Raw genomic sequence first — 24,462 nt, forward strand, 5'->3', positions numbered from 1 at the left:
TTTAAGATTTAAGCTTGTTGAATTTTTAAATGCGTCTAATTAATGGGAAGAATTTGAAAACCCACAATCCTTACCTGAAATATACATCAAACATGACATTCTGTAATGTTTTGTGCCCACTTTTCTGGAAAAAAAAGGGTAATTTTTCCACAAATGTAAAACCCAGGATGGCCCACATGTTGAACATTAGCATTTAATTTTGGAAAGGGAAAAAAGTAAGATGTATTTTTACATTTTTTTGACAGTTGCCATGTCTCGGATGAACTCCAAACTGCTTTGGAAGTATACTAAAGCCTTTCTTGCCATTCATTTAGAGAACTTTTGATCACTATCCAGGATTTCTGTGCTGTAGTTTCAACTACTTAACTCTTACATGACAACAAGTGCTGGGGTAGTGATTATGATCAATTGAGACAAAATAAAGAAGAGCTGAAATGTTACACTGAGTTTATTTCATTTATGTAGTAACAATTGTGCAGTGGTTACCCTCAAAATACACTGTATGATGTGATATATGAAATGTCCCGCTACTGTAGATCAGCTAAAATTTTAAGAGAAAAAAAATGCTGTAGCAATGACTAGCGTGCTTATATACAGTATATTGTGTAAATAAATGATGCAAAAATCAGCAGTAATGTATCCAGAAAATAATACTAGAGATGTCCATGTTTCTATTGGTGGTAGTTTTATGCAATATAACAACAATCTAAAAAAATAGGCTTCCTTGATTATGGAAATTGATCACTTTTTGTCTTTTTTAAATTGGAAATGCCAAAATTTGGGCAGATTAGGAAGAGTTTAGTTAATATGTACATCTTTTGAATCATATTCATTTTTTTTTCATTTTCTTTTCAGTACTCTGTGACTTGCCTGAAGTCTTATGGAAAATATCCTACTTTTCCAACAGAATATTTTAAAAAATCTGTTCTGTTTTCCTATGAAAGGTTTTTCGAATTCCATTGTAAAACTGGCGCCAGTATTTAATGTGTCCAAAATCAAAATATTTTCTTTAAATTCCATCTTACAAAAGCACAATTACAATCTGCGATGGTGTACAATTTGATATGATCTGAATAAAATATCTGATTGTAATTTATAACCCAAATAGGATACCTGCAAAGTCTTACTCTCACTCTAAAATCCTAGGGCAAAGCGCGCTCTTGCCTGCGAGCGGATGGAAAGGGATAAAGAGGATCAGTACAGTTAGCCCTCAACATCCTCAGAAGTTGTAAGGTGACACCAGCACGTGGACTCTGGCCACGTGTTTTGCTTGAAAGGTACGATCGGCGTATTCCGACATGTCCACGTCTACGTTGATCTCCTGCGGCCCGCGCAGCTGCTGAACTAGTATCAGCTCGCCAGTTTGTCTGTCTGAGCGCTGCATGACAAAGGTCCCTCTGGAGTTTCCTCCAACGATGCCGAAACGCAGGCTGTCGGGCCCCGCCCGGCCCGGAGCCCCCGTGGTGGCCATTCGGAAAAGGGTGGCCGGTGTGTGGACGTTGGAGGGGAGGGAAAGGTAGTGGAAGGAGACGGTCTTGGGAGCGAGGTGGCACGAGCGGCTTTCCATTGGGCAGGGATTCCTCTCACACTGACTACATGGGGCAGAAAGACATGCAGTGAGGGCATGCAGAGATAAACACTGATTACCTGACATTATCTTCCCAAAAACACATTTTTTTGTACTTTGGTTCCGATTTTGTTTAGTTTTTTTCATTATACGCTTTGCTCATAATAATATGGTGCCTAGCTGAAATTGATATTTATAGACCATAACAAAATGCAACCAGTAAATGACTACTTATCACATTTTTTGTGTTAAAGTGAGCACTACTCCAAAAATTCTCCATTTATAAATATTACATGAGCCTCATTATATGATTAATTTTAAAGAAGTAGTCCCACTTGCGTAGGTTTTTGATTTGCAGCAGCCAAAAAGCATATCATTACTCAAAACTCAAGCGCCTGCAGGATGGGATTCAAACTTGCAACCAAATCCGATACTCCTAAAACAGCCATATTGAGCTATACTAAATCACAACCTCATTTTAAGTCTGCAGGATTGTATTTGCACCACTTACAAACAGTTCCCGAAAGGCAAAGACTTTCATAAACCATGTAAAGTTTTTTTGGGGAGGTATTTTGGCACTAACTTTGCATTTAACATCCCAAGTCCGTTCCATTACATCACTATTCAAAGAAGAATTCTAATCCTAAAGACAACTAAATTGTGATACATTTGAAAATTGGAACATTCCAAATACATGATGGCGTCCAATATTTGCGAAACACTAGCAAATCTGGGAAATTATGGGAAATGCATGCCATCTGCAATTTCCTTTCGAAATAATATTTTAATCAGTTAGTATCAGTCGGAATGAAAAAAGAGACAATAATTTCCATCGAAGTGAAAAACTCACTTCATGAGGTACATCTGCATGATTTGTGTCACCAATTAGAATCATAAAAATATCTGGAATGACCACCTTTCTGATAACGTCATTCAAAACTTGGCATATGACTTGCTTTGCAAAGGCGAAACCTGTGTGTTTGGTGAGGCTATCACTTTTGGAATGTAGTATCTGATTGGCCTAAATACGGTGCTAAGCAATGCTTGTCTTTGTTCACGTTAGCGTCTGCCAAGAGCTTCAGTCATCTCCTCTGCTGGCACCGGCGTGCGACCACACTGCCGGTTCAGTGAGCGCACTCGGGGCTAGGTTTCAGTCCTTAAGACCGAGCAGTTTGGCTTTACAAAGATGTTGTAATGTTTCTCAGCAATTGGACAGCATTAAAGAGAAATTAATGTTTGGCACTGCGGTTCTGCTGAGCAGGCATGCGCTTGTCACATATGGTTTGTGTCACCATTACACCGCTATAACCACAAATCTTTTTGTAGTTTTGGACTTCTCATGTGGCTTCTGTGTGTGTGTGTGTGTGTGTGTGTGTGTGTGTGTGTGTGTGTGTGTGTGTGTGTGTGTGTGTGTGTGTGTGTGTGTGTGTGTGTGTGTGTGTGTGTGTGTGTGTGTGTGTGTGTGTGTGTGTGTGTGTGTGTGTGTGTGTGTGTGTGTGTGTGTGTGTGTGTGTGTGTGTGTGTGTGTGTGTGTGTGTGTGTGTGTGTGTGTGTTTTGTCCTCTTTTGAGCTGCACTCCAAGGGTAATAATGATTAAAAAAAATATAAGAAAAACCTTACCAATCACCATCACTTGCAAAAGTAATGATGTCCCATCTGAGAAGTTAATCAAAAATTCTGCCTCAACCAAAATAATTACAGTGGTGAGTGTAATACTCGGATTATTAGCTGATTCAAGTTTTATCCCTCGTTTGACAAGAGTGGTAAAAAAAGGCAATTTAATGTTAATTTGAGGATGTTTGCATGCCAGATGTATCTCTTATTTTCCGTGAGTGTGTATAAGATGTCTTGTTGCAGAAATTATTTATATTATGAATCGTCACAGCAATGTTTTTTTTTAATGTTTTTGGTTGGGGTAGGCTCCAGCACCCTTGTGAGGATATGTGGAACAGAAAATGAATTAATTAGTGAATGAATGACACATTCGGGCATGCATTTTTTTTAACTCAAGGGTGTAATGAACAAAATGAATAGAATAAGAGCCTACTTGTTCTGAAAATTAACTAATTTGGAGTGGAACTCCTACTTTTTGACGCTATTTTCCCTGTTATCAGTAAAAATGGCACCCAAGGGTGCCATTCTCATTCACGTGAAGCGCTCATTGAACGCAAGGGGAAGAGGTAAGACAAATAAACGGGCCAAAAAGTCGAAAGGTTAGACGCACAGAGGAGATGTTTTGACATAGGTGATGTTGCCATGGGATCGGGGACAGTCTGGGTCCACGCACTGAAAGCCTCCCCCGGTGTTGATGCATGTTGTTCCTCGGCTGCAGTTGTGCTGCTCGTTTAAACATTCGTCCACATCTGGAAGACAAAAAAGCACAGGCATGTAAGGAGAGCGAGGGGCCGGCAGCCAAAGCGTCCGCAGTCTGAACGCTCCACTTGTTTATTTAGTTTTTTGGTTTGGTCTCATATAAATGCTCCATGTCTTGGAGATCCTTTCTGCTGGGAAACGGTGAGCTCATTCATTCAGGAGCCAGAAATTTTGCTCCAAAAAAAATTGTTCACGAGGACAATTTAGGTATTGGAAAGCTTTGGACTATTGCAAATTGCAGGTAAGCACCCCGCCCCTTTGGTCCGAAATACTGCAGTCAGATCTGCAGCTGTTAAGGCCTTGTGAATGAGCCTTTGTCCCCTGTGCCCTCATGTCACTCACCCTCACAGCTCCTCCCATCTGGGAGTAACTTGTAGCCACCGGGGCAGGAGCAACGGTATGAACCTGGGACGTTGACACATTCATGGACGCATAACGTCCCGCCCTGATCCAGACGGTAGACTTCACACTCGTTGACATCTGTTCAAAAGAGAAAAAGCAGGCATCTCAGTCAGGACCAAAATCTAAACTATAAAGATGGTTTCTGTCTAATGGGTTGCTTAAAAAAATCTGGAAGTCAAATGAATCTGTGCATTCATTTTCCATACCGCTTATCCTCACAAGAGTTGCGGGGGTTGCTGGAGCCTATTCTAGTCAACTACAGGCAACAACCAATCGCGAGGCATGGGTAGACGGACAACCCCTCACGCTTAAACTCATACCTCGGGTCAATTTAGAGTGTTCAACCAGCCTACCAAGCATGTTGTTGGATGCAAGGGGGGAAACCGGACATGCAAACACCATACAGGAACGTCCGAATCTGGGATCGAACACATATTGTGATTGGATAGTTGGTGCATGCTATCATATTGTAAATATTACATCATTACTCTGTCTTAATGTATTTATCTGTACACTCCAATGTCACTAAACATCAACACACCAACCACTTCATAGTACACTAGTATGTGTCACTATATTATACTTTTCAGTGCATTTCTATAAATATTTGGGCATTGTTTACAAAATAAAAAACATACTATATGTGATTGCTATAGAATACAGTGAATACTTGTATTATCAGACATCCTTAAACCTGTTGAACTCTGACCTAAATGTATACTAATCAGCTCTTGAGAGGCTTATTTTGTTTGTTACAGACTTACAGACTTACTTGTAGAAGATTCAGATTTTTCCAGCACATGTTTCCTTGTTAAAAATGTTACCCTGGGCCTGGGACATAATTATTGGACAGAAGTAACTAATACTTGAACTCTAAGATGAGCTCACCCTGGCAGATACTGTTGTCGGAGGTGCCGCTCATGTGGAAACCTGCATCACAGCTGCAGTGTTGGGCCTGGTTCACTTGGGCACAGCGAGGTTTTCGGCTGAAGGCCGGATCGTTCATTACGCTCCACTCGGGAGGAGCTACGTTAAAGGAGACCATGTTCTTTTCAGTTTGAGAAAGATCTGTAGGATTTATTTGGCGAAAATACCAGTCTGAGTGTGGTGTTGGCAATGAGAGCCACTCCAGTTCTGTGAGCAGGTGCATTTATACTGATGGACACCTTCCACGCAGGTACCTCCATTTTGGCAGGGGCTACTTGCACATGCCCTCACGTCTAAAATCCAAGAAGAAAGAGAAATTAAATCAATAAAAATTGAAAGCATTTTTTCTTGACATTATTATCTCTCCCAATTGGAAAAAAAACAGTAAATCACATTGCAACATTCCAATATTGATACAAAAATACCTAAAAAAAAAAAAGAAGGTTATGAGATATAAACATAATTTTATTTTCGACAGCTTAAGCAACGAGAAGAACAAAATATATTTTGGAAAAAGTCTTTATTTTCCATCCCTTTTAATGCTGAGTCCGATATTCCAAAATCCGATTTTTTACTACAGCAAGCTGAAATGTTTAATATGTTGGAATGATGACATTGTTTCTGTAAAAGTAACGTTTCTTTAAGCATTGACATTAACGCTGTCTATCCACATCACTGTCTATAATGGACTTGTTCATGGCGGTGAATTCACCAGACAAAATTCTTTCCGCTTAAACTTGCAAACACTACATCAGTTGGAGTACCGCAGACATGAAAATGACTAGATAATAATAAGGCTGTATAAAAAGCGAATTAATATGCTAACAGACATGAACTATAAATAACAAATTTGCCCCCTCGTCCACATGAATTATTCTTTTAATAGGGATGTGGGGAATCTGGTTCCACTATTGATGATTTTACCATTTATACAGCTTTTCAACATTAATAATTTCTTATATTTTCCGTATTTCAATATTTGTTCAACTTTGTGAAGGACTGCACTTAAAAACTAAAAAAAATATTTTCAATTTCAGCCGTGATAGAAGAAATGTGTGAGAATTGTAAGTAGAATTTTATCCCACTTAAATGGTATAATATATTATTAAAACTATTAGCAAGATTTAAACGCAGCCTTCCTCTTTTATTGACATACACAATAATATAACAATATTCTTTGTTTACATTGTTAAAATTAGAAGAGTCATTGCCAACAAATAATTTAAAAAAAAAAGGATTTTTTTGATTTTGCAGCTAACTTGGCCTGACAGACTACAAAGTACATGCTTAACATATTTCAGCACTATCAGACCAGAGTTAGGATTTGATTTCAGGCTCAAATCTCCTGTCCAGAAACATGAGCGAGATAGTGTGAGGGGATGAAAGAATCTTACAGACATTGCTTGTTCAGAGTAGGCACAAAATGGCTTAGGAAAACATTGCAATGTGGAATGATATACTACAGGTAGTTTGAAATGTCCTTGGACATTAGATACCACATCTAACTAGGATTTCTATTGGAATGTCAAAGAGGTCCAAGCATTGGGAATAAGGCTGCATGTCTATGAAAACTGAACTGGACAACTCAACTGACCAATGAGATTTCAGCAGAAAACTGCAATACCGATATATGGTATAAAGGTGTCCTCTTTATGGGTTGGAATGGAAACCTGCACCCACCCTTTGTAGAATAGTTTGCCCACGCCTGCATACAATATATGTGGTATGTATGGTATGTTGCTGATGATTCTTGGGCATTTTTTAGTTTCCTTTTTGTCAGTTTGGGGGCAATTTAAGGTTCTCTATTAACCCATTAGCTGCCACTTTGACGGCATGGTGTGAATGAATGAATGTGCCGCCACTTTGACATGTGGCATAAACAATACAGGTAATGGATGTCCTGATAGATGGAGTTATTTGAATTTAATGACACTTGGAGTTGGAGTTATATTTCAGTGTCCTTTGTCCCAGGTATTACTGGTATTGAATGCAGGTCACGCTCACCTTTGCAGATGGCGTCTATTCCGCTCCAGGTGCCGTTGTCCTGGCACGCACGTGTGGCCGAACCCACCAGATGGTAACCGTGTGAGCAAGCGAAATGCATCTCGTGCCCGGCCAAGTGTTTGGATCCAAACTTGGTCCCGTGCTCCGGTTCTTTCAGGGGCTGGCAAGTGGCAGGGGCTGCAGTGAGAAGTAGGCTGATTAAATGAGGTGAACAAGTGAGGCCTCCCAAGTTTCAGTGGCATTCTCAGCCTGGGGATGTACACGTGTCTCTGGACACGTGATGATTAGCAATGGGTTGGAAAGTTGAATGTCTGCATAATATAGTGTATTCGCATTACATAATGTTATAAATGCAATCCAATTGCGACTTAATGGCACATTTACGCTTCCTCCATGAAGGTTATGAGAGAACGTGGTTAATAACAACTCATGTGTTTTGTTCTTTTGTGCCTTGAGACCAATTTTGCCGTTCAATGTTTTCCAGATGAACAGGATAAGCTTCGTGACGGAAACGCAACACATGAGAAAAATGTGTGCGGAGAAATAATGGAAGTCATTTATTATTATTACTTTGAGGGGAAAAAACGTTTTGAATTGGAATTGACTATAACCAAACAATGTTATTATTTATTAGTTTGCATTATTGTATCTTGCCATTTAGAGGTAAAAATGTGCGAAGAAATCATAGAATTTGTTTTGCTTTTTTTTTCGGACTGTTGCAGAAGATAACATTTTAAACGTTGATTGACTAAATGTAAATATAATGTTATTATGTACTATTTTGTGGCAAAGTTTTCCCACAGAAACCAGCCAAACAGCACAATAATTTTCTACATAACAACCGTAGTAACACATGATTTTGTATAAAAAATTCAACAATAGCATGTGTCTGTAGTGCATCTGAAAGGAAAATGAAATGATGGATTGCACATTGCATTATTAGGCTCCCTTTCAAAGAGAATGACGTTTACATGATCAGAAAACCCCAAATGTGCTTTAAAGACATAATAAATTATAGATATAAAAATTTTTAGTGAAAATAAAGCTGGAAAAATGTCCTTAAACCTGACACCTTCAACCTTCTAAGGGGGATGATGTTATTATATTGTGGGCCTCTTATCATATTTCTTATATTTTGCATATATCTATATATTTTTTACTAACCAGCTGACTGATCCGCTTGAGGCAACTTGGAAACTGAATTCTGAAGTGTTGCCAATTTGGACTTCATGATCCGGAAGCCCTCAGTGAATCGAAGCTCCTGACCTTTCAGAAACTTCTCCATCTGTCGCAGCACCCCAACCACTTGGTGTTTATCCATGCATGTCTGTAGAGCAAATGATAACATTTGGGGAACAACCTCATAGAAGAAATGATGCATTCTATTTGTAACTGGCTGTAAAATATACACTATTCGACATATAAAGCCCCATTTCCATCAGACAGAAGGTAAACAAAGTCAACCTTTTTCTTTTCTAAGTGCAACCCAAACATGGCAAGACAAAAAAATCTGTCTGGCAGATGTTTGAAGGACCTCAATCCAAACGCGGTTCCTTTGTATATTTTGCACGCAGCAGGACATTTGAAGCTCATTGGATGGTTCTGAATGACCAAAATCAAAAGTTGCATGAATGCCACAAGGAGTTTACTTGAACAAAAGTAGATGCCAAGTCAGTACAGAGCTGCATATAATCCTTCCTGTAAGGTTTATTAATCACATGCTCATTGAAGCAATTTCTCAGTGGCGGCATACCTTGAATTCCTGTAAAGAGGGGGCTTGCTACAACAGCAAATAGCTTCAAGACATTAAAAAAATCATCTTGTACATAGTTTTGACCTGTGCAATTTCTAGACTTTGCTCAAAATGCTCAAGGCTAAAGGGAAATGCCTCCATCTGACAAGACACTAGAATCTCAAATCTCCCATCCAGATGCCGCAGCAACACTCGAGTAGAAGCACAAAGATGATTTCATGAATGGAGAATGTTACGCATTGAACGTAATGAAAAATGCTATTCACCCAAAACTTATAATCATGATATTAAAAATAAATTTTCATACCTGAACTGCAGAATGGCCGTGTCCAATTGTCAAACCCAGCAAAAGTAAACACCTGCACCAAAAAGACAGCTCCATACCTCCAAATCAAGCAAATAATTTCTTCTTTGGAGAAAGTCACTCTTGGATTAATTTGAGAATTGTATTTCAGTTGTCGTCTTTTTGTGGGATGCTCATCAGGTGTCTAAGATGGATTGGAGTTCTAAGGATAGTTAGTTTGCTCTCTTGAGTTCTACATGTCGCCTCCTGCTGCAGGAATCCCTCCCACCAATCTAAGATACATTCTTCATTTTCTAGGGTTCATACAAGTGCCGATATAAGTTCATCTTAATAACTTGTGTGTATAGAAAGTCAAATATACTGTAATATTAAAGAATTGTGACCTTAAGGATGTGTTTATGAGTGATAAATTGCAATTTTAGCCCAATTCTTGCCTAAACTAATGAATTGGAGTTGATGGCATTATTAATTTAAAAAAAACATGTTGATTGACGAAAAAGTGAGTTTTTCATTCATTTTTAATTGTTGTATACACTTGCGTCTGCAATGGGATATTTCGATCTGTTTGATTTATATATTTTTGGAGGTTTACAGCGACTTCTAGTGGTCAAATTGTGGAAAACCTGGGTACCCCAAAATTAGTTATCGAAATAAAACCACTCTTGTTGGTTTTATGTTCTCATGCAAATTAAAAAATGAAGAATATAAAAATTGAACAGCATTAGAAGTTAATAAAAAAAATACACACTTTCCCATAAAATAAATTACTAATCTTGTGCATGTGCGTGAACGAGATGACTGAATGCAAATTGACCAATGACAAACGTCATTGTATTGACGCACGGTAAATCTGACCAATCAGAAGCGCTCATCTGTGGGCTTCACTTAGATCCGCGCTGGGCTATAAACGTGCGGACGAATACAGCGTTTGGGAATGTGTGCGGTGGTGATCAGTAGCCATTTTGAGATGATATCGCTGTTGAGAAATCCCGTGAAGATGCTGAAATCAACGAACATGGTTACATCACAGATTGTTTCTCCCTCCGTTTGCTCTCTTGTTTCACCATGGCGGCTGTCAACCGACGGGACAATAGCAAAGCGGGGTATCGAGCTGTGCTCACAGGGTTAAAACGTCATTGGTATGAAAGAGGAGAGTGTCTGTACACTGTCTCTGTCGAGACATGAAACACCGTGAGTTTTTTTTCTCCTGCAGTCGAAAGTCTTCAGGCATCTGTCACACACATCGTCTCATTGACTGCTTGATTTAATTAATCTCGTACTGGACAGAGAAGTGAAGGAGATTTGATTTCCAATGGCCTCTGTGAGCCTCGCTTCCAGTCCCCCAGTCCCCGTTTTTGACCAAAATATGACAGACTCTGAGCTGGCAGGGGACGAAAGGTCGAGTAACAATCTTAATGTCATTCTTAACACAATCATCTGTGCGTTTCGGTGCGGTGCCTCGACATGCTTGTTTTCTGTTTCTCCCCCACTTCATCATTTGTCACTATACATTTTTTCTGGTGCCCCCCACCCCCTTTTTGCAATCCCTGCATGCTTTTTGGGTACATTGAATTGTCGCCTTAAATGTCCTGCTATTCTGTGTCTAAAACCGACTCACTCACGATAATTTACATGCAATAGCAAACTTGATTATCCTCGTCCTCATCATGATCATGAATGATCATTGTGTTGGTGGAATACATTCCTAGCTGCATTGTGGCCATCTGCAAGCAGCAATGACGTATTGTGACACGCCCATTTTTAGTAACGTGCTTCCTCTGCTGGCCGCTTGAGGTACTGCAACTGAACCATTGTTCACTCCGGGTTAACATGCTGTTGATGCTGGTGGTTGATGCTTAGATAAACCTTATCAATGGCATCCAATTTATTTTTTACAAATTACCCCAAAAAGACTAATTAACCGTTCTTTTAGTGCTCGTGTACTTGCAGATGGTAACTAGTGCAGCGATTTCCATCACTACTAACATCTAGCTGGCTTATTTCATTATTCCAATGCCAAATGTCTTCCAAATGTGCTGAAATGTCACCTAGTAAATGTTCTACTTGTTTACCCCCGTTGTTCTGCTAGTCTGCTAAATTGTCTCACTTGTAAGGACAGTTGATTGTAATCTGGATATAAAGGATATTGAATACAAATTTGGCTTCTTACACTGATGGTGTAGTGGTGCATGCATGTTATGAATAGACAGTGTGCGGTTGTTTTTGCTGCTCGTAGTTGGCTGGGATAGGCTCCAGCACCCTTGGCGACCCTTCTGAGGATTAGCCGTATGGAAAATGAATGAGTAGACAAATGCAACCATTGTTGTAACTGAACGAAAGTGTTTTATTGCATTGCATCAGCCTCACAGTACTTAGAGAGGGTTCAATCTATGGTTTGGACTATCCTTTACTTGCTTGGGTACTCTGGTTTCCTCCCCATCCAAAAACAAGCATGCTAGGCTGGTTGAACACTAAATTGCAATCTAGGCAGGAGTGCGCGTGAATGGTTGTCCGTCTCTTTGTGCCCTGCGACTGAGTGACCACCAATTCAGGCCGTGTAGTTGGCTGGGATAGGCTCCGGCACCCCCCACCACTCTTGTGAGGATAAGCAGTACGGAAAATGAAGGAATGGATAGTTCAATCTCGAAATTGCATATTAATGCAAATAGAATTGCGCTTTTAAAAAAAATGTTGCTAAATATCCAAACAATTTTGGCATTAAAGCAATAACACATTTATCTTTGACAGCTCATTCACTTTTTTTGTCTGTAAATGGTTAAATCATTTCAGAGAGGATGGAGAGTTGGAAGATGGAGAGATTGACGACGAGGGAATAGGGATAGAGGAGGAACACAAAGAGGTGATTGAAAACGAAGAAAAGCAAAAGGAGAAGGACCGGGAAAAAGTCAAAGAAAAAGAAGAAAAGTCCCACAGGCACTCCAGGAAACGCCACAAAAAGACCAGAGATAAAAGAAAGTCCAAAAGGAGGCGGCGGGACAGACAAAAAGTAAGATACAGAATTTTACAAAGCTGTATTTGTTTCTAAATGGCATTTGTGGTTTTTATTCCTATCTTCAGCATCATTCATCTTCGAGTAGCTCCAGCTCTGAGAGCTATGACTCTGACTATGAGCGCCCAGGAAAACCCAAAAACAGGCCCACTCACGGACCTGGACGCGATTGTGACCTCCAGAATGCTCAGGTATGTTTATACACCTTAATATACCTGGAGATGGGTAATGATTACCAGTTATCACTTCATTTTCCAGCACGGGAGAGAACAGAAAGTGCCACGTGGCAGTTTGCACAAGTCCCCGCCTCACAAAAGTAGCAATTTTGACAAATATAGTGATTACAGTGATGAAAATTATGACTACGGAGATGAAGAGGACCAATATGATGGTCAATCAGAGTACTTTCAGTCCAATGAGTCCACATCTGGCCCAGGTAAGGGCCGCTATCCGAATGACCAGATGGGGAGGAGGGGGAACATGAGAGGCCAGAAACAAAAATGTAAGGAAGCATTTATTAAATATCTTTCATCTCAAACAAGGTAGCATGTCAGTAATGAAATGTATGTTTTTTTTTCTTCAGTTGGGCAAAGAGGAAGAGGCAAAGGACCTTTATCTGGCAGAGGACGTGGGCAGCTCAATAGAAAGATGAAGGGTGGCAAACACTGGATTGGACGAGGAGGACGAGGCAGAGGGGTTGATATGGACATGGAAGAAATGCCTCCTCCTGTATGTTCCCAAAACCGTTTCCCGCAGAAAATTGTTGTGGGGTTTGCTAACATTTTCTCTTTTATTTGACAGGAAGTCAAAAACGCTGGTTTTCAGAAAAAGCGACTCGTTATGAGCAAAGAATTCATCAGTCAGCACACAGTGGAACACAACGGAAGATATATTTGCAAGTACTTCCTGGAGGGCCGATGTATCAAGGTTCACTACCAATTATCTACTTTTTAAGAGTGCCAAACACTGTTAAACTTTTGTAATTGCCTATTGATCCTCAAGATGTTTTATTGACTTGCCACAGGTCACAAAATTAGTGACAGGGTTTTCCAAAAATGTGTAAATGCCAAGCCGTAAATATGCAGGGGTCAACTAAAACTAGAAAGCATATGGCTGAGCTGAGACTAGAGAAGTAATTTGGAAAAAAATGGCTCTTAGGTAAAATCCCTTGTTTCGGAGAGTTCATTGAATGTAATGCTTTTATTGTCAGTGTACAAGTATAATGAGATTTCACCACAAATATGTCTTGGGTGCAGAACTCGAGTTGAGTATGGTGACAGCTTTTGGGATGATACTGTGCTTGAGTCTGTTTGTCTTGGCTATTATGGCTCTGTAGCGCCTTCCAGAGGGCAGCAGGGTGAAGTGGTGGAAGCCAGGATGGCTTAGTTTTATAGTGCCCTTTTAAGGCACCGGGATTCATAGATGCTGGACAGGGTAGGTAGGGGGCAGCACTTCAGTTGAGAGCATTTGTTTTGGATAGTGAGCAAATACTGACTGACTTTTTGAAAATGATGGCCTATCACTCAATCAAAGCCGTAAAATGTTTGACATCATTTAAGTTACACAAGCAAGTTACAACGAAGAAACTGTCCATTGTTACAGTGCAAAAATATTTCAATAACTTAGATAGGGAGGTTTCTCTAAATTTGACAGGTTTGGTCTCAATAGGTCGCAAAATAGATGACAAGCTTGTGTAACTATAACAAGATCAAAAAATTCCCTCAATCTGCACACACACTGTGATTAATGTGATAACTCCCTTCTCATGTTCTGCTCGAGGTAGAGCGAAAACTCTAGGCTTCTGGTGTTCAAAAAATGCATCACAGTAAACCTGAGTATCTCTTCTGCAGGGAGAGCAGTGTAAATTTGAACATGAGCTGGTCATCCCGGATAAAAAGAGAGAACTTTGTAAATTCTACCTCCAGGGATACTGCAGCAAAGGAGATCATTGCATTTACATGCACAATATCCTTCATTGATAATCACGCATGCGCATGTCAAGCAAAATGCCGTCTCTGTGAGGCTCCTTAATTTGGGTTTGAACGTGAATATCCTTGCAAGTTCTTTCACACTGGAGCCAAATGCTATCAAGGCGACAACTGCAAATTTTCCCATGATGACCTGACTGATGTGACAAAAGATCTGCTCCATAAGGTGAGACATATTCAAAGCGAATCAAAGGCAGAAGAATCGAACCGTCTGCTCTCTCGGACGCATAAGATCATGAATACTGAGGAGGAGAATGCTCGTGAGGATGAGTTGGAGCTGGAAGATCTGAGAAAACAAGGCATTGCCCCACTTCCCAAGCCACCCCCAGGTGTGGGCTTGCTCCCCACACCAGGTCATGCCAGCCCAACAGATGAGTCTTCTCAGGGAGGGAAGATTCCCTCCATCTTCGAAATCAGCGTTCAACCTACTGTCGATCTAGCTCATAAAATTGCTTTAAAGTAAGTCAAATCAAAGGATGGTCATATATTTTTTCCACGAGCTTCAGATTAATTCTGCATTCTTTCTTTATTACCAGTGAGTCCAACTGCCCCGATCCAAACGAAACCGCTGACCAGTTTAGCGGAAGACCAGAGGAACCACAAAGTGGAGCTTTGTTGTCTCCAGGCCCTGACGCTACCACGATCCCTCCCATAGGGTCACCAGGTCCCGTGGGCTACCCACCTGGACCACCCATGAGTGCTATGAGTCCTCCCGGAAAGCCCCCCCATGGATACCTAATGCCGCCGCCAATTCCACCTGGTCCGCCACCGGGTTATCATGGAAATATAAACTGTCCGAGGCCTCCATTCCCTCCTGGACCTGAACTTCAGATGATGCAGAACCTCTTTCCTTTCCCACCAATGGGCCAGAACCCACTGGAGCTACTCAACAACCTGCTGCAAAAACAGTCGGTTGGCCATCAAGGTTAGTGTCATGTTAATAGCAGTATGACAGTACACGTGCCTAAAGTAAAATGGATCTTTTTCTTCTGTGCTAGTGGAACCCGGACCGAAGCAGATGCCAAAACTCCAGCAGCAAATTCCAGATGTCCCGTTAGAGTCGTTACCGTCAGCGGTGCAGAAAGCCATCATTCTACACCTGACCCAGCAGCAGGCAGAGTCAAAGCCACATGAGAGCAATTCACGGGGTGCAGAGAGTCAAGATGAAAAGAATACAATTAGAGGCAAGTCCCCATTCGGATCCTAAACCTTTTCTTTTTGTCTTTGGAGATAAGAACTTTTTTTTATTTTTCCCTACAGATGAAATAACAAATTGGTACTCCAGTGATGAAGAGGACGTGAACAGCGTCACGTCCATCCTCAAATCTCTGAAGAAGCAGAGTGAGATGCAGCAGTCCAAGACTACAACGGCAGCCCCCGCACCACCTCTGGGTGACCCTCGACTTGTCAAAGAGCGAACTCAACCGACTGACCCACGTGTGAAGGCAGAACCCAGGCAAAGAGCTCCAGAAATTAAAAAGGAGTCTGATATGGATCCACCACGACTATCCAGGGACCCCAGGAAACCGAGACCTGTGGAGTCCAGTGCCTACCGCCAGCAAAACCAGTCAGTTACACAGAAAAAACTCCCCGGGGATGACGACGAGGACGGGGAGAGGGAACTCCGGGACAGAGCGACCCTTATCCCACTGGAAGCCAGTCCGGGTGTGGTTCTACGAGACCCTCGCTGCCAGCTGAAGCAATCCAGCCATATTCGGATGGATATTTTGCTTCAACGCCCGGCTTTCGCCCAAACAGTGGTTTGGGCCGCTGAAGACCTGATCCCATCTCTCATACCCAAACAGGAGCACTCCATCAATCTACCACTGCCACCTCTAATCGCAGACGCTCAAATGAACAGAACGAGTGTTCCGGACCACTCCCTTCCGAGCAGTCCTCCGCCGACCGACCCCAGACTGGCGATGGCTCGTTCAAAGGAACGTTTCGCTCGTTTGTCATCGGGCTCCTTGACGGAGAGACCCGTAGACCCACGTCAGCTCAAGAAATTAGATCCCAGACTCAAGCGTACGGGAAGTCTGGATTCCAAGCTGCCAGCTCAGAAGGAAGCCACGGCAGAGGGGGCCGTGGAAGCCGAGTTGCCAAAAACCAACGTGAGCCCCTCTCTCTCGGAAAGACTGCCGCCTTACGCGCCACGTCTGGCTTCCTCTGGGGGAGTCCTGGAAAGCCCCACGCGAATCCTGGGGGGCATCAGCCTATACGACCCTCGCGGCCAGACCGAGCCAGTTCAAAAGGATCAGGTAGACCCACCAAGAAGAGTGGGTATTCTCAAAAACCCGGTGAAGAAAGACACTCCTCCAACCCCGAGTCATGTCTCAGCAGGTGAGACGAAAATCACAGAAAGGGGCGGTGCTCACAATCAGACAGCGCGTGACAGCTCGCCTTCACACCAAGCCCATCAGGACTGCGTTGGCACCCCACACGCAGTACACAATCTGCCGGTCCAGGCAGTGGTGGGCTTGATTCGGCCGCAGTATGCCGAGGGCAACAGACAGGCTAAATTGGCAGGACCAGCTCCCGTCGAGATTACTGAAGAACAGAAAGACATTCTAGCGGATGAACTCAAGCCGATGAAGGAAGACGATCTAGAAGACAGGACTCTTAAAGAGGTTTTCAAAACATTTGATCCCACAGCGTCTCCTTTCTCACAGTGAAGCATTGAATTTTTATATGAAGATACACGCCAGTTGATATTTAGCTATGACTCTATTTATGTACTTTCGCTTTTCACATACCGGTCGGTAGTCATGTGGGTGGTTTGAGAGTGAGTATGTTAATGATCTGTGGTTATTTAGTTTAGTTATGGATTTGTTAGGAAGTTAAATAGCTGTACTATTAGACCAAATTCAAACATCAGATTCCTGTTGTCTTTACGAAGTGTGTTCACTCACAATATATTTCAGCCTGAAATGTGAAATGCTCTTTTTACTACATTTAGTGTAGTAAATATTAAATACCGTATTTTCACGACTATACGGCGCATTGCATTTTAAGCCGCAGTGTCCGTAACAAGTGAAATTTCTGTATTTGACACGCACACTTAAACATACACCCTGCACCCACACGCTAAAAACACGTCTCTAAAAAGGCAACGGAAGCAAAACTGGGTGCGGGTGTACTTTATTTAGCCATTTTACAATGTACTTATGTCATCGTCACCCACAAATCCATCAAAGTCCTCATTTTCCGTGTCCGAATTGAACAATTGTCCAAATGTCTATTTTGGAGAAAATTTTAGACTTAAGTGCACCTTATAGTCGTGAAAATACAGTATATACACCTAATTGGTAGTTCTGTTAATATGGTCTACATTTCATGAAGTTACATTTTTTTAGCGACAAGCTTTAAAGTAGCTTTCAACAATATTGGTCTATCAGAAAAAAATTGGAGTATCTTGTCATCGTTAAAATAAATATATATATTTATATTCATTACATTTATATGATTGTGATAATAGCTCCCGGTTAAACCCAAATGTCAAAAGAAATTGCAATACTTTTTACATGAGAAACAATTGAATTAATTTCTGACATGGAAAAAATGTTCTCTAATGTGTATTAAGTAGATTTTAGTGTCCCTTTTTTTAAACTGGACTAAAACTTCTTTTTGGAGCTAAACTTCAATTAACACTTGTTTTAAATGTTTTTATATCAGATGTGTTGCCTCAAGGGTTTGTATTTGAAACCGAAGTCATTGTATTATTTTTTTTATTTGATTTCAAAACATTTTTAAATGACATGTTCCTTGTATGTGTATTGGTAAGTATCCTTTATTTTAATCAGCTTTTGAATATGTTGTCCTATCCATATCTAAATATGAATTAAATATCTGCGCAAGCACCTGATGTAGAAAAGTATTGGAATGTATTTCACTCCAGCTGTGCGACACTACATTAAATACAGGGTGTTCCAAAAATGTTGACCCCATTTTTGTAGACCAATAATTTTGACAATTTTCCTTGGAATGGCCTCAGAGTTTCACAGCTTGTGTAAAAACATTTCAAGTTTTTGTGTGCAACGTTTCCCATTTCTATCTTTTCAGGTTAAGAAATGCTGTTCACTTCAAAAGAAAAGGCATGGTGCGTCATACTGTATGCAGTTCTATAGTTCTACACGATTTACAAATAAAACTAACATGTCACAAAGCAAAATATCTCTTTAAGGCAAACATCGTGGGACATCTCTATTGTGACCTTTCCGTTGAGGAGTCAAGTCAAAGTCACTTTGTAAAGGCGATGCGAGACTCGGTGTAATGTTCCTCAAACCTCGTTCTTCTGTTTCAGGGTTGGAGGTCTGTTGGACTCTGTGCATCTCCAACTTCCTTCTCCACTGGAAGCACAATGCGGTTGCCTCGGCTTCATCTGAGTTGGGCTCTGGCTGTTTTAAACCCTCAAAAGGAGAATTTGCATCCATATCAGGATCTCTAATCTCATTCACTAAAATAAAATGCACGTCTGTCCTATTTACTGTGACGCAGGCTGTCTCTGCGGCGTGGACGCCTTTCAGGACCGTGTGCAGAAGATTCTGTGTGTTCTTCACCACAATCTCATCAGATGACTTACAGCCAGTTGTGAGTGAATTGACGCTAGAGTATGGATAATGTGTCATTACGTCTTTTTTGTAGTTACGTTTCATTTTTCAGCCTGTGTTTTTCTCACCTAGAAAGAATGCTGAGCTGGTTGGTGATGGTGAGAATCTGCTCCACGACGTGGGCCAGTTCCAGTCCACATTGTGGATCCAGGCAACGGTTGGCTATGACTTGGAGAAAGTTTGTCACCGACTGGCAATCTGACATCACATCTTTGACGGCGATCACAAATGCTTCTTTGCTCTAATGAATCAACAGCAAAACTCAAAAGGTAATGTAACATTAAATACTAGTATATATGTATAAATCAAATTCTTCCCTCAAAAGTCCATACCAGTAACGGCCCACTTTTTCTCAGGTAATGGGTCATGTGACACAGTGTCTCCGCCATCTTTAAGGTCTCCTGGACTATCTTGTTGTCTTCAGGATCCCAGATGGCGCTTTCTTGCTTCAGATATAAGGAGGTGGAGGTCAGTGAAGATCCGTCTGTGAATCGAAAAACACCCTGCACAGAAATTCATTCATTTTTTTTTCTGTACCGCTTTTCCTCTCTGTAGCCATTCCCACACAACTATGGGCACGAAGATTAAGCCCCCCCTTCGTGCCCACTATCACAACTACAGTGAAGTAGGTGAGTTAACCACAAAATAAATATGACTACTTACATTTTTTGCTCTACTTGTTGATCCAAATTGAGTCCAAGCCGACATCTTTGGTCTGGCAACATCTTCACATATCTGCCATGCAGCTTTATTCCCATAATTGTATCGATTTTCGATGGTTGTTGTGATATTTGGAATAGATCCTTTGATTGAAGAGCACTGAAGTCCCGTTCTGATGTTCTCCTTTTCCTCCTGTGGGATCCCATCTTGCTTTGTAATCTCTTCAACCAAATAGTGAGCTTTGGCTGACCAGCATTGAATCTTGACCTCCAGATCGAATGTGTCAGTAGTTGAGTAGGTTTGCACCAATAGGCGTAGCTGGCTGATGATGTCAGACATCAAAAAAGACAGATTGGCATTGATGGTGCGCAGGTTGGCCCCTTCGCGGGAATCCTGCATGTAGTCGAAGCAGTCCTCCACATTTCGGGTGGCATTTTTTATATTTTCAAGCAGTAAGATGGCTGAATTTTCAAAACTTTGCCTCGCTTTGTCAGATTCGCCATCCCCGGCGTTCTCTGCTGCAAAATGAGCGAGGGTGACCAACATGTTGAGTGTTGTCTCATAATTTTCATTTGCCTTGCTTAAAAGGCCAAAGAGCTCTTTTATCTTAATAATAAGTGTCCTATGAAGGAGCTCTGGCTTTATGAGCCGCGTGACACAAGGCGTTATCCCAAGATCGTCTGCAGCTTTGAGGTAGCGCTCAGTCAACATCTTAAGCTCCCCTTCGTAAGCAGTCAACTCTTTCGATTGAAACTGACTCTTACAACTCAGACTCGTTAGCTTTGCGGCCTCTTGGATTCTCAGTGAGCTCTGTGATAAAAAAGAAAGTCGCATTTGAGGAGTGTGACAGCTGGCCATCTGCAACGTTCCTAAAATCCGGTCCAGAGAATTTAGCAGAATTTGAATGGATAAACCCCAGAGGATGCAAAGCCCCTCGAGCTGATCGACCTGAGAGTCAGATGAGGCCATGAACTCCATCAGACATCTCGTGTTGTTCTGGGCTTTCTTCAGTTTGTTGTGCAAGAGAGTCAGGGTCTCATGGTTTTCCCTTTGAGGGCTCATGTGTGACGATGTCAGCAGCTGCACTGTGTCAGCACACCGGTTCATCACTTCAGTAAGTTCCCGTTTCACATCTGCTTTCCTCGACTGACCTGGCCGCAGATCGGCTTGAACCAGGTGAAACCAGGGTTTACTTTCTGGCAGCAGAACATTCCGAATATTCCTGACGAGGTCAGAAAACCGAGTGCAGAGTCTTCTGACGTTCTCCATGCCTAGTGACGAACTCATTGCCATTTCTTGAGCCGTCTGGACAAGCTGAGGTGTCAATGACAGCAGTTCAGCCCTAAAGCTTTCCAAAATCTTACAGTCCATCATGGCTAAAGCATCCCTTGTGGCCTGGGAGTAACAGTTCGACAGCTCAAGAACACCAGTGCATACCCGGCTGAGGACTGCCACATCTTTTGCTTTTGTTACAGTCATAACTTCTTGTAGGAGGGGCAACAGTTCAAATTCAAAAGGCGTCTGCTCAACTTTAGGCTCCTCCAAGTCGACCTCTATGTCTGAATTATCAGCAAATTCAGAAGACAACTCCATTTCCATCCATTCTTTATCCAACTCTGACTCCTCCCTTTCTGACTCAATGACATCCAGAATTGGGGAGCCCAACTTTCTCAGCCCAGGCTCTTCGTTGAGGTTGCAAGACTCATCTTCTGAAAGATCAAGTTTTTGAGCATCCTCCCACAAAGGGCTGAGAAGATCTGGATGCCAGGTCCCATCCAGTCGTTCTGTGAGAACCTCAAAATGGTGGATAGCAGCCGAAGCGTTGTCAGAAAAGTTTGAATAGTGCTCCACGTCCAGTTTTTGACCTAAAAGCATGTCACTGACCAATCTGTTCATTTTGCTTTGACAATGCCGAGCTTGTTTAAGCAGCACCAAAAGGCCGTTCCTGTAAATAGCGTCTTCGCTGTGGTCCAGGTACCTTCTGGTGAAGTCCATCACCAACTTCATGTGGCACATTAGCTTGGTTGTGTGATCCCTGAAGAGCTCGAAGCTACGCTTACTGTATGCAATGTCACAACCGCCGCGTTCATTGATCATCTCTTTAATGGCAAAACTTGTAAACACTCTGATGTCCATGACAATGCTGAGAGCATCTTGGAGTTGCTTCACCCCTTCTTTCCATTTAGGAAACATTTCCTGAAGCTTTTGAAGTGTTTCCACAGTGTTGCCAGCCAGTTCTAGGGCCAAAGAAGTAATCTGCGCTCTAAGTCTGGTAAGGCACATTTGGGAGTTCTCTATATTCTCTAGGCTCTTGCCATCGTTAGCTACAGCAGAGAAAAAAATGGCAACTTGGATAATTCTATCCAAGTAGCACCTGAATTCTTCCACTTGTGCCTGAAGAACGCCAAGATCGATCTGTGTGGAGGCGTCTGCATCTAAACTTTGTCTCACCACTCTGGAAAGTTCTTGGAATGCAGATGTTGTGACCAGAAATACATCCAATAGTTGGTGAAGAACAGCGGTCATCATTGCTCTATCGAGACCCTGTTGGACCTCCTGTAATGAAGCGCAAATGTTTTGAAGACGACTCTCATGACCATGCGGGGACTTTAAAATCAATTTTATGTCTGTCCACAGGTCAAGAAGGCTTCGACAGTGGAGCACCAGCTCCTTCTGGAACTCTTCCCGAGAACAGCTGGCCACGGCCATGCAGTGGAAGACAAGATCTCGAAGCAGGCAGTCCAAGTCACGACCTGGTGGCGTCGATGAATTGGACCAGCTTTCTAGTACTTGAGACAAATCTTTCCTCTTTTTTGTGTAAAAACCACAGGGTCCTGGAGGTCCTCTCTGACATTCGTTTTTCACTGTGCTGACAATGTCAGACACCGTGCTTTTCACCTTGTGAAGTATGTAGCTCTTGGCAACTTGAGCTTCCTTACTCATTGGGTGTTTGATGGCAGTGCAGGTAGCAGTATGAATCATGGGTACGCACCGCCTCAGAGTCTCTAGGTAGTCTCGAAGGTCTTTGCCCTGCAGGGGGTCTTTTAATGAATCCGCTCTTTCTCGTGTCAGATGGCTGAGCAGAAGCAAGGCATTGGAGAAGTCTTGAAATACCCTGAGCAGAGAGCGGAGGTCTGAACAGGACGTTAACGCAGAGAGGTGCTCGGACACCCGAGCGGCAGCTGAAAGCACTTTTCTCACTGTAGAATTGTCATGCACCAGCAGAACCTGCAAATAAAATTTGAAGACTTAGAACGTGGATACAACAACGTTCGGCGGTAAGTTTTCACATTGTTGCACCACGGCACTGCAATGCAGTATTAAAATTATCATTGTCTATGTGAATATTGTTGCTATGACAAAAGGTGTTGTGGTGAACAATCCATACTTTGACCACTCCTAGAAAAAGTGTTTGCGCAGCATTGACAAGTTCCTCCTTGTGCTCCATCAAGGTGGGCTGAATACTGAGCTTCTGAGCAACCAACAGCACATGTTGGCCTGACACTGTGATTGGTTCTAATAGTGAGCCCATCTCCTTACACAGCACATCATCATCAGTCTCACTGACTTGTCTGGAAGTAAACAAAAAGTCTTATGTTGTTGTTGGATTATCAGTGTTACTGATATACAGATTAGCTACAGCAATAAATTCCAACACACTGCTAATCTAGAGTGCCAACACAAAGTATTCAGGTTAGGGAGATCTTTTTAGAAAGCAAAATAAAACAAACCATATAAACTGTATACATTTAACCCTCCAATATCACAGATATAGTAGACATGGCCAGAATTATTGAAAAACTGCAAAGTTATTACTACATACCATATACTAAATACAAGTACACAAGTGCAATTATGAAGAAGTGTATTATTACATATTACAGTTGTAACCATATGGAAACACTGTGGTAACAAAAAAATAATGTGTACATTTAAAAATGGTAAATATAGTGAAAATAGTTCCTTTTCTGCTTGATATAAATCCTTCTTACTTCCAGGCCACTGTTGTCATGTTGTCAGTTGCTTTCGCTAAGGTTCGAGCAGCCTCCACTAGTTGGTTGAAGTGTTCTGGCTCCTCGATGCTCTCACACAGCATCACAAGGTGACACAGGTGACAAGCAAAGGGCGCGACCACCTGGTCGGCCACTGCTGTTCTTACCAGGTCGTGGTACAGAAATGCAGACATTGTGTACATAGAGCCTCAAAGTGGTTCAACCAGAAATAGCTGCTCCATGCAGCCGGTAAATAATTTAATGCAGAGCTCCATGACAAGGTTTCTAAGCAATGGGTGTCACTTGATCAAATAGTTACTCTAGTACAGGGGTCTCCAAACTATCATGGTGTAGTGCAGGGGTGTCCAAACTTTTTGCAAAGAGGGCCAGATTTGGTAAGGTGAAAATGTGTGCGGGCCGACTATTAAGCCTGACATTCTTTGAACCATTAACATTAAATACAAATTAATCTTTTGGGATTTTTTTTAATTTCAAATGGCATACTTTTACTTTTTTTTTTACATTTAGGTTTTTACTGAAATTACAAACCACCAAAAATTAAGAAAACTATCAAAGATATCTAAGTTCATGTGAAATATCACATATTATTCACTATTATATGCTCACTGTAGGAACAGTGCTGAAAACAAAACAATGATTACTGCATATTCAAACTGTGATTTTGACCATCACAAAAAAAATAATGAACTGAGATTTAAGAATTTATACAACTCATGTATTTTATACTGTGGTCAACAGTGCTGGCGGGCCGTGTATTATTGATTTCATGATAGAGGCCACGGGCCGGTAAAAATTTGTCCACGGGCCTTAATTGGCCCGCGGGCCGGACTTTGAACATGTCTGGTGTAGTGGGT

The 24,462-nt window shown here is 41.7% G+C and overlaps 3 protein-coding genes and 1 long non-coding RNA gene across 9 annotated transcripts; 2 read left to right on the top strand and 2 right to left on the bottom strand.

Annotated features, from left to right (window-relative positions):
• Positions 1 to 430: 430 nt before the first annotated feature.
• On the bottom strand, positions 431 to 9,584 carry fbln7 (fibulin 7). The gene is made up of 8 exons (XM_077729760.1): positions 9,334 to 9,584; positions 8,438 to 8,600; positions 7,274 to 7,450; positions 5,437 to 5,562; positions 5,231 to 5,368; positions 4,283 to 4,420; positions 3,792 to 3,930; positions 431 to 1,592 (listed from the first exon to the last, which is right to left on the bottom strand). Exons 1-8 carry the CDS (start codon positions 9,406 to 9,408, stop codon positions 1,220 to 1,222), a joined length of 1,329 nt encoding a protein of 442 aa, XP_077585886.1. The 5' UTR covers positions 9,409 to 9,584; the 3' UTR covers positions 431 to 1,219.
• Positions 9,585 to 10,224: 640 nt separating this feature from the next.
• On the top strand, positions 10,225 to 18,261 carry zc3h6 (zinc finger CCCH-type containing 6). 5 transcript variants are annotated; one of them, XM_077729700.1, is made up of 12 exons: positions 10,225 to 10,728; positions 12,121 to 12,337; positions 12,409 to 12,531; positions 12,599 to 12,842; positions 12,924 to 13,069; positions 13,142 to 13,267; positions 14,191 to 14,305; positions 14,385 to 14,494; positions 14,561 to 14,787; positions 14,865 to 15,253; positions 15,327 to 15,512; positions 15,589 to 18,261. In XM_077729700.1, the coding sequence occupies exons 1-12, from the start codon at positions 10,643 to 10,645 to the stop codon at positions 16,998 to 17,000; spliced, it is 3,381 nt and encodes a 1,126-aa protein (XP_077585826.1). In that variant the 5' UTR covers positions 10,225 to 10,642; the 3' UTR covers positions 17,001 to 18,261. The 5 variants fall into 5 exon arrangements, with proteins under 5 accessions (XP_077585826.1, XP_077585824.1, XP_077585822.1 ...); XM_077729698.1 differs by having other exon boundaries at positions 10,225 to 10,521; positions 10,618 to 10,728; positions 14,385 to 14,787; XM_077729696.1 differs by having other exon boundaries at positions 14,385 to 14,787.
• On the bottom strand, positions 17,451 to 20,475 carry LOC144205365 (uncharacterized). Of its 2 annotated transcripts, none has more exons than XM_077729702.1 (4): positions 19,599 to 20,475; positions 19,268 to 19,438; positions 19,004 to 19,176; positions 17,451 to 18,930 (listed from the first exon to the last, which is right to left on the bottom strand). In XM_077729702.1, the coding sequence occupies exons 1-4, from the start codon at positions 20,451 to 20,453 to the stop codon at positions 18,504 to 18,506; spliced, it is 1,626 nt and encodes a 541-aa protein (XP_077585828.1). In that variant the 5' UTR covers positions 20,454 to 20,475; the 3' UTR covers positions 17,451 to 18,503. The 2 variants fall into 2 exon arrangements, with proteins under 2 accessions (XP_077585828.1, XP_077585829.1); XM_077729703.1 differs by having other exon boundaries at positions 18,604 to 18,734.
• Positions 20,282 to 23,977, top strand: LOC144205366 (uncharacterized). The gene is made up of 3 exons (XR_013328063.1): positions 20,282 to 20,709; positions 22,233 to 22,579; positions 22,668 to 23,977. It is a non-coding gene; the product is annotated as an uncharacterized LOC144205366 (long non-coding RNA).
• The last annotated feature ends 485 nt before the right edge of the window (positions 23,978 to 24,462 follow it).

This window comes from Stigmatopora nigra, chromosome 12 (genome assembly GCF_051989575.1).
Source record: "Stigmatopora nigra isolate UIUO_SnigA chromosome 12, RoL_Snig_1.1, whole genome shotgun sequence".
In the NCBI taxonomy this organism is placed as follows: Eukaryota; Metazoa; Chordata; class Actinopteri; order Syngnathiformes; family Syngnathidae; genus Stigmatopora; species Stigmatopora nigra.

What these genes read in the sequence shown, in the direction of transcription:
- fbln7 (XM_077729760.1), bottom strand. Translation starts at nt 9,408, where the DNA reads ATGGAGCTGTCTTTTTGGTGCAGGTGTTTACTTTTGCTGGGTTTGACA. An exon ending in TCAAGCGGATCAGTCAGCTG is followed by an intron (nt 7,451 to 8,437) that starts GTTAGTAAAAAA and finishes TTCTCACTGCAG; the next exon opens with CCCCTGCCACTTGCCAGCCC. An exon ending in CCAACACCACACTCAGACTG is followed by an intron (nt 5,369 to 5,436) that starts GTATTTTCGCCA and finishes CCTTTAACGTAG; the next exon opens with CTCCTCCCGAGTGGAGCGTA.
- zc3h6 (XM_077729696.1), top strand. Translation starts at nt 10,643, where the DNA reads ATGGCCTCTGTGAGCCTCGCTTCCAGTCCCCCAGTCCCCGTTTTTGAC. An exon ending in GAGCTGGCAGGGGACGAAAG is followed by an intron (nt 10,729 to 12,120) that starts GTCGAGTAACAA and finishes AAATCATTTCAG; the next exon opens with AGAGGATGGAGAGTTGGAAG. An exon ending in ACAGTCGGTTGGCCATCAAG is followed by an intron (nt 15,254 to 15,326) that starts GTTAGTGTCATG and finishes CTTCTGTGCTAG; the next exon opens with TGGAACCCGGACCGAAGCAG.
- LOC144205365 (XM_077729702.1), bottom strand. Translation starts at nt 20,453, where the DNA reads ATGGCCAGCTGTCACACTCCTCAAATGCGACTTTCTTTTTTATCACAG. An exon ending in CAACAAGTAGAGCAAAAAAT is followed by an intron (nt 19,439 to 19,598) that starts GTAAGTAGTCAT and finishes ATTTCTGTGCAG; the next exon opens with GGTGTTTTTCGATTCACAGA. An exon ending in GAAAAAGTGGGCCGTTACTG is followed by an intron (nt 19,177 to 19,267) that starts GTATGGACTTTT and finishes TTGATTCATTAG; the next exon opens with AGCAAAGAAGCATTTGTGAT.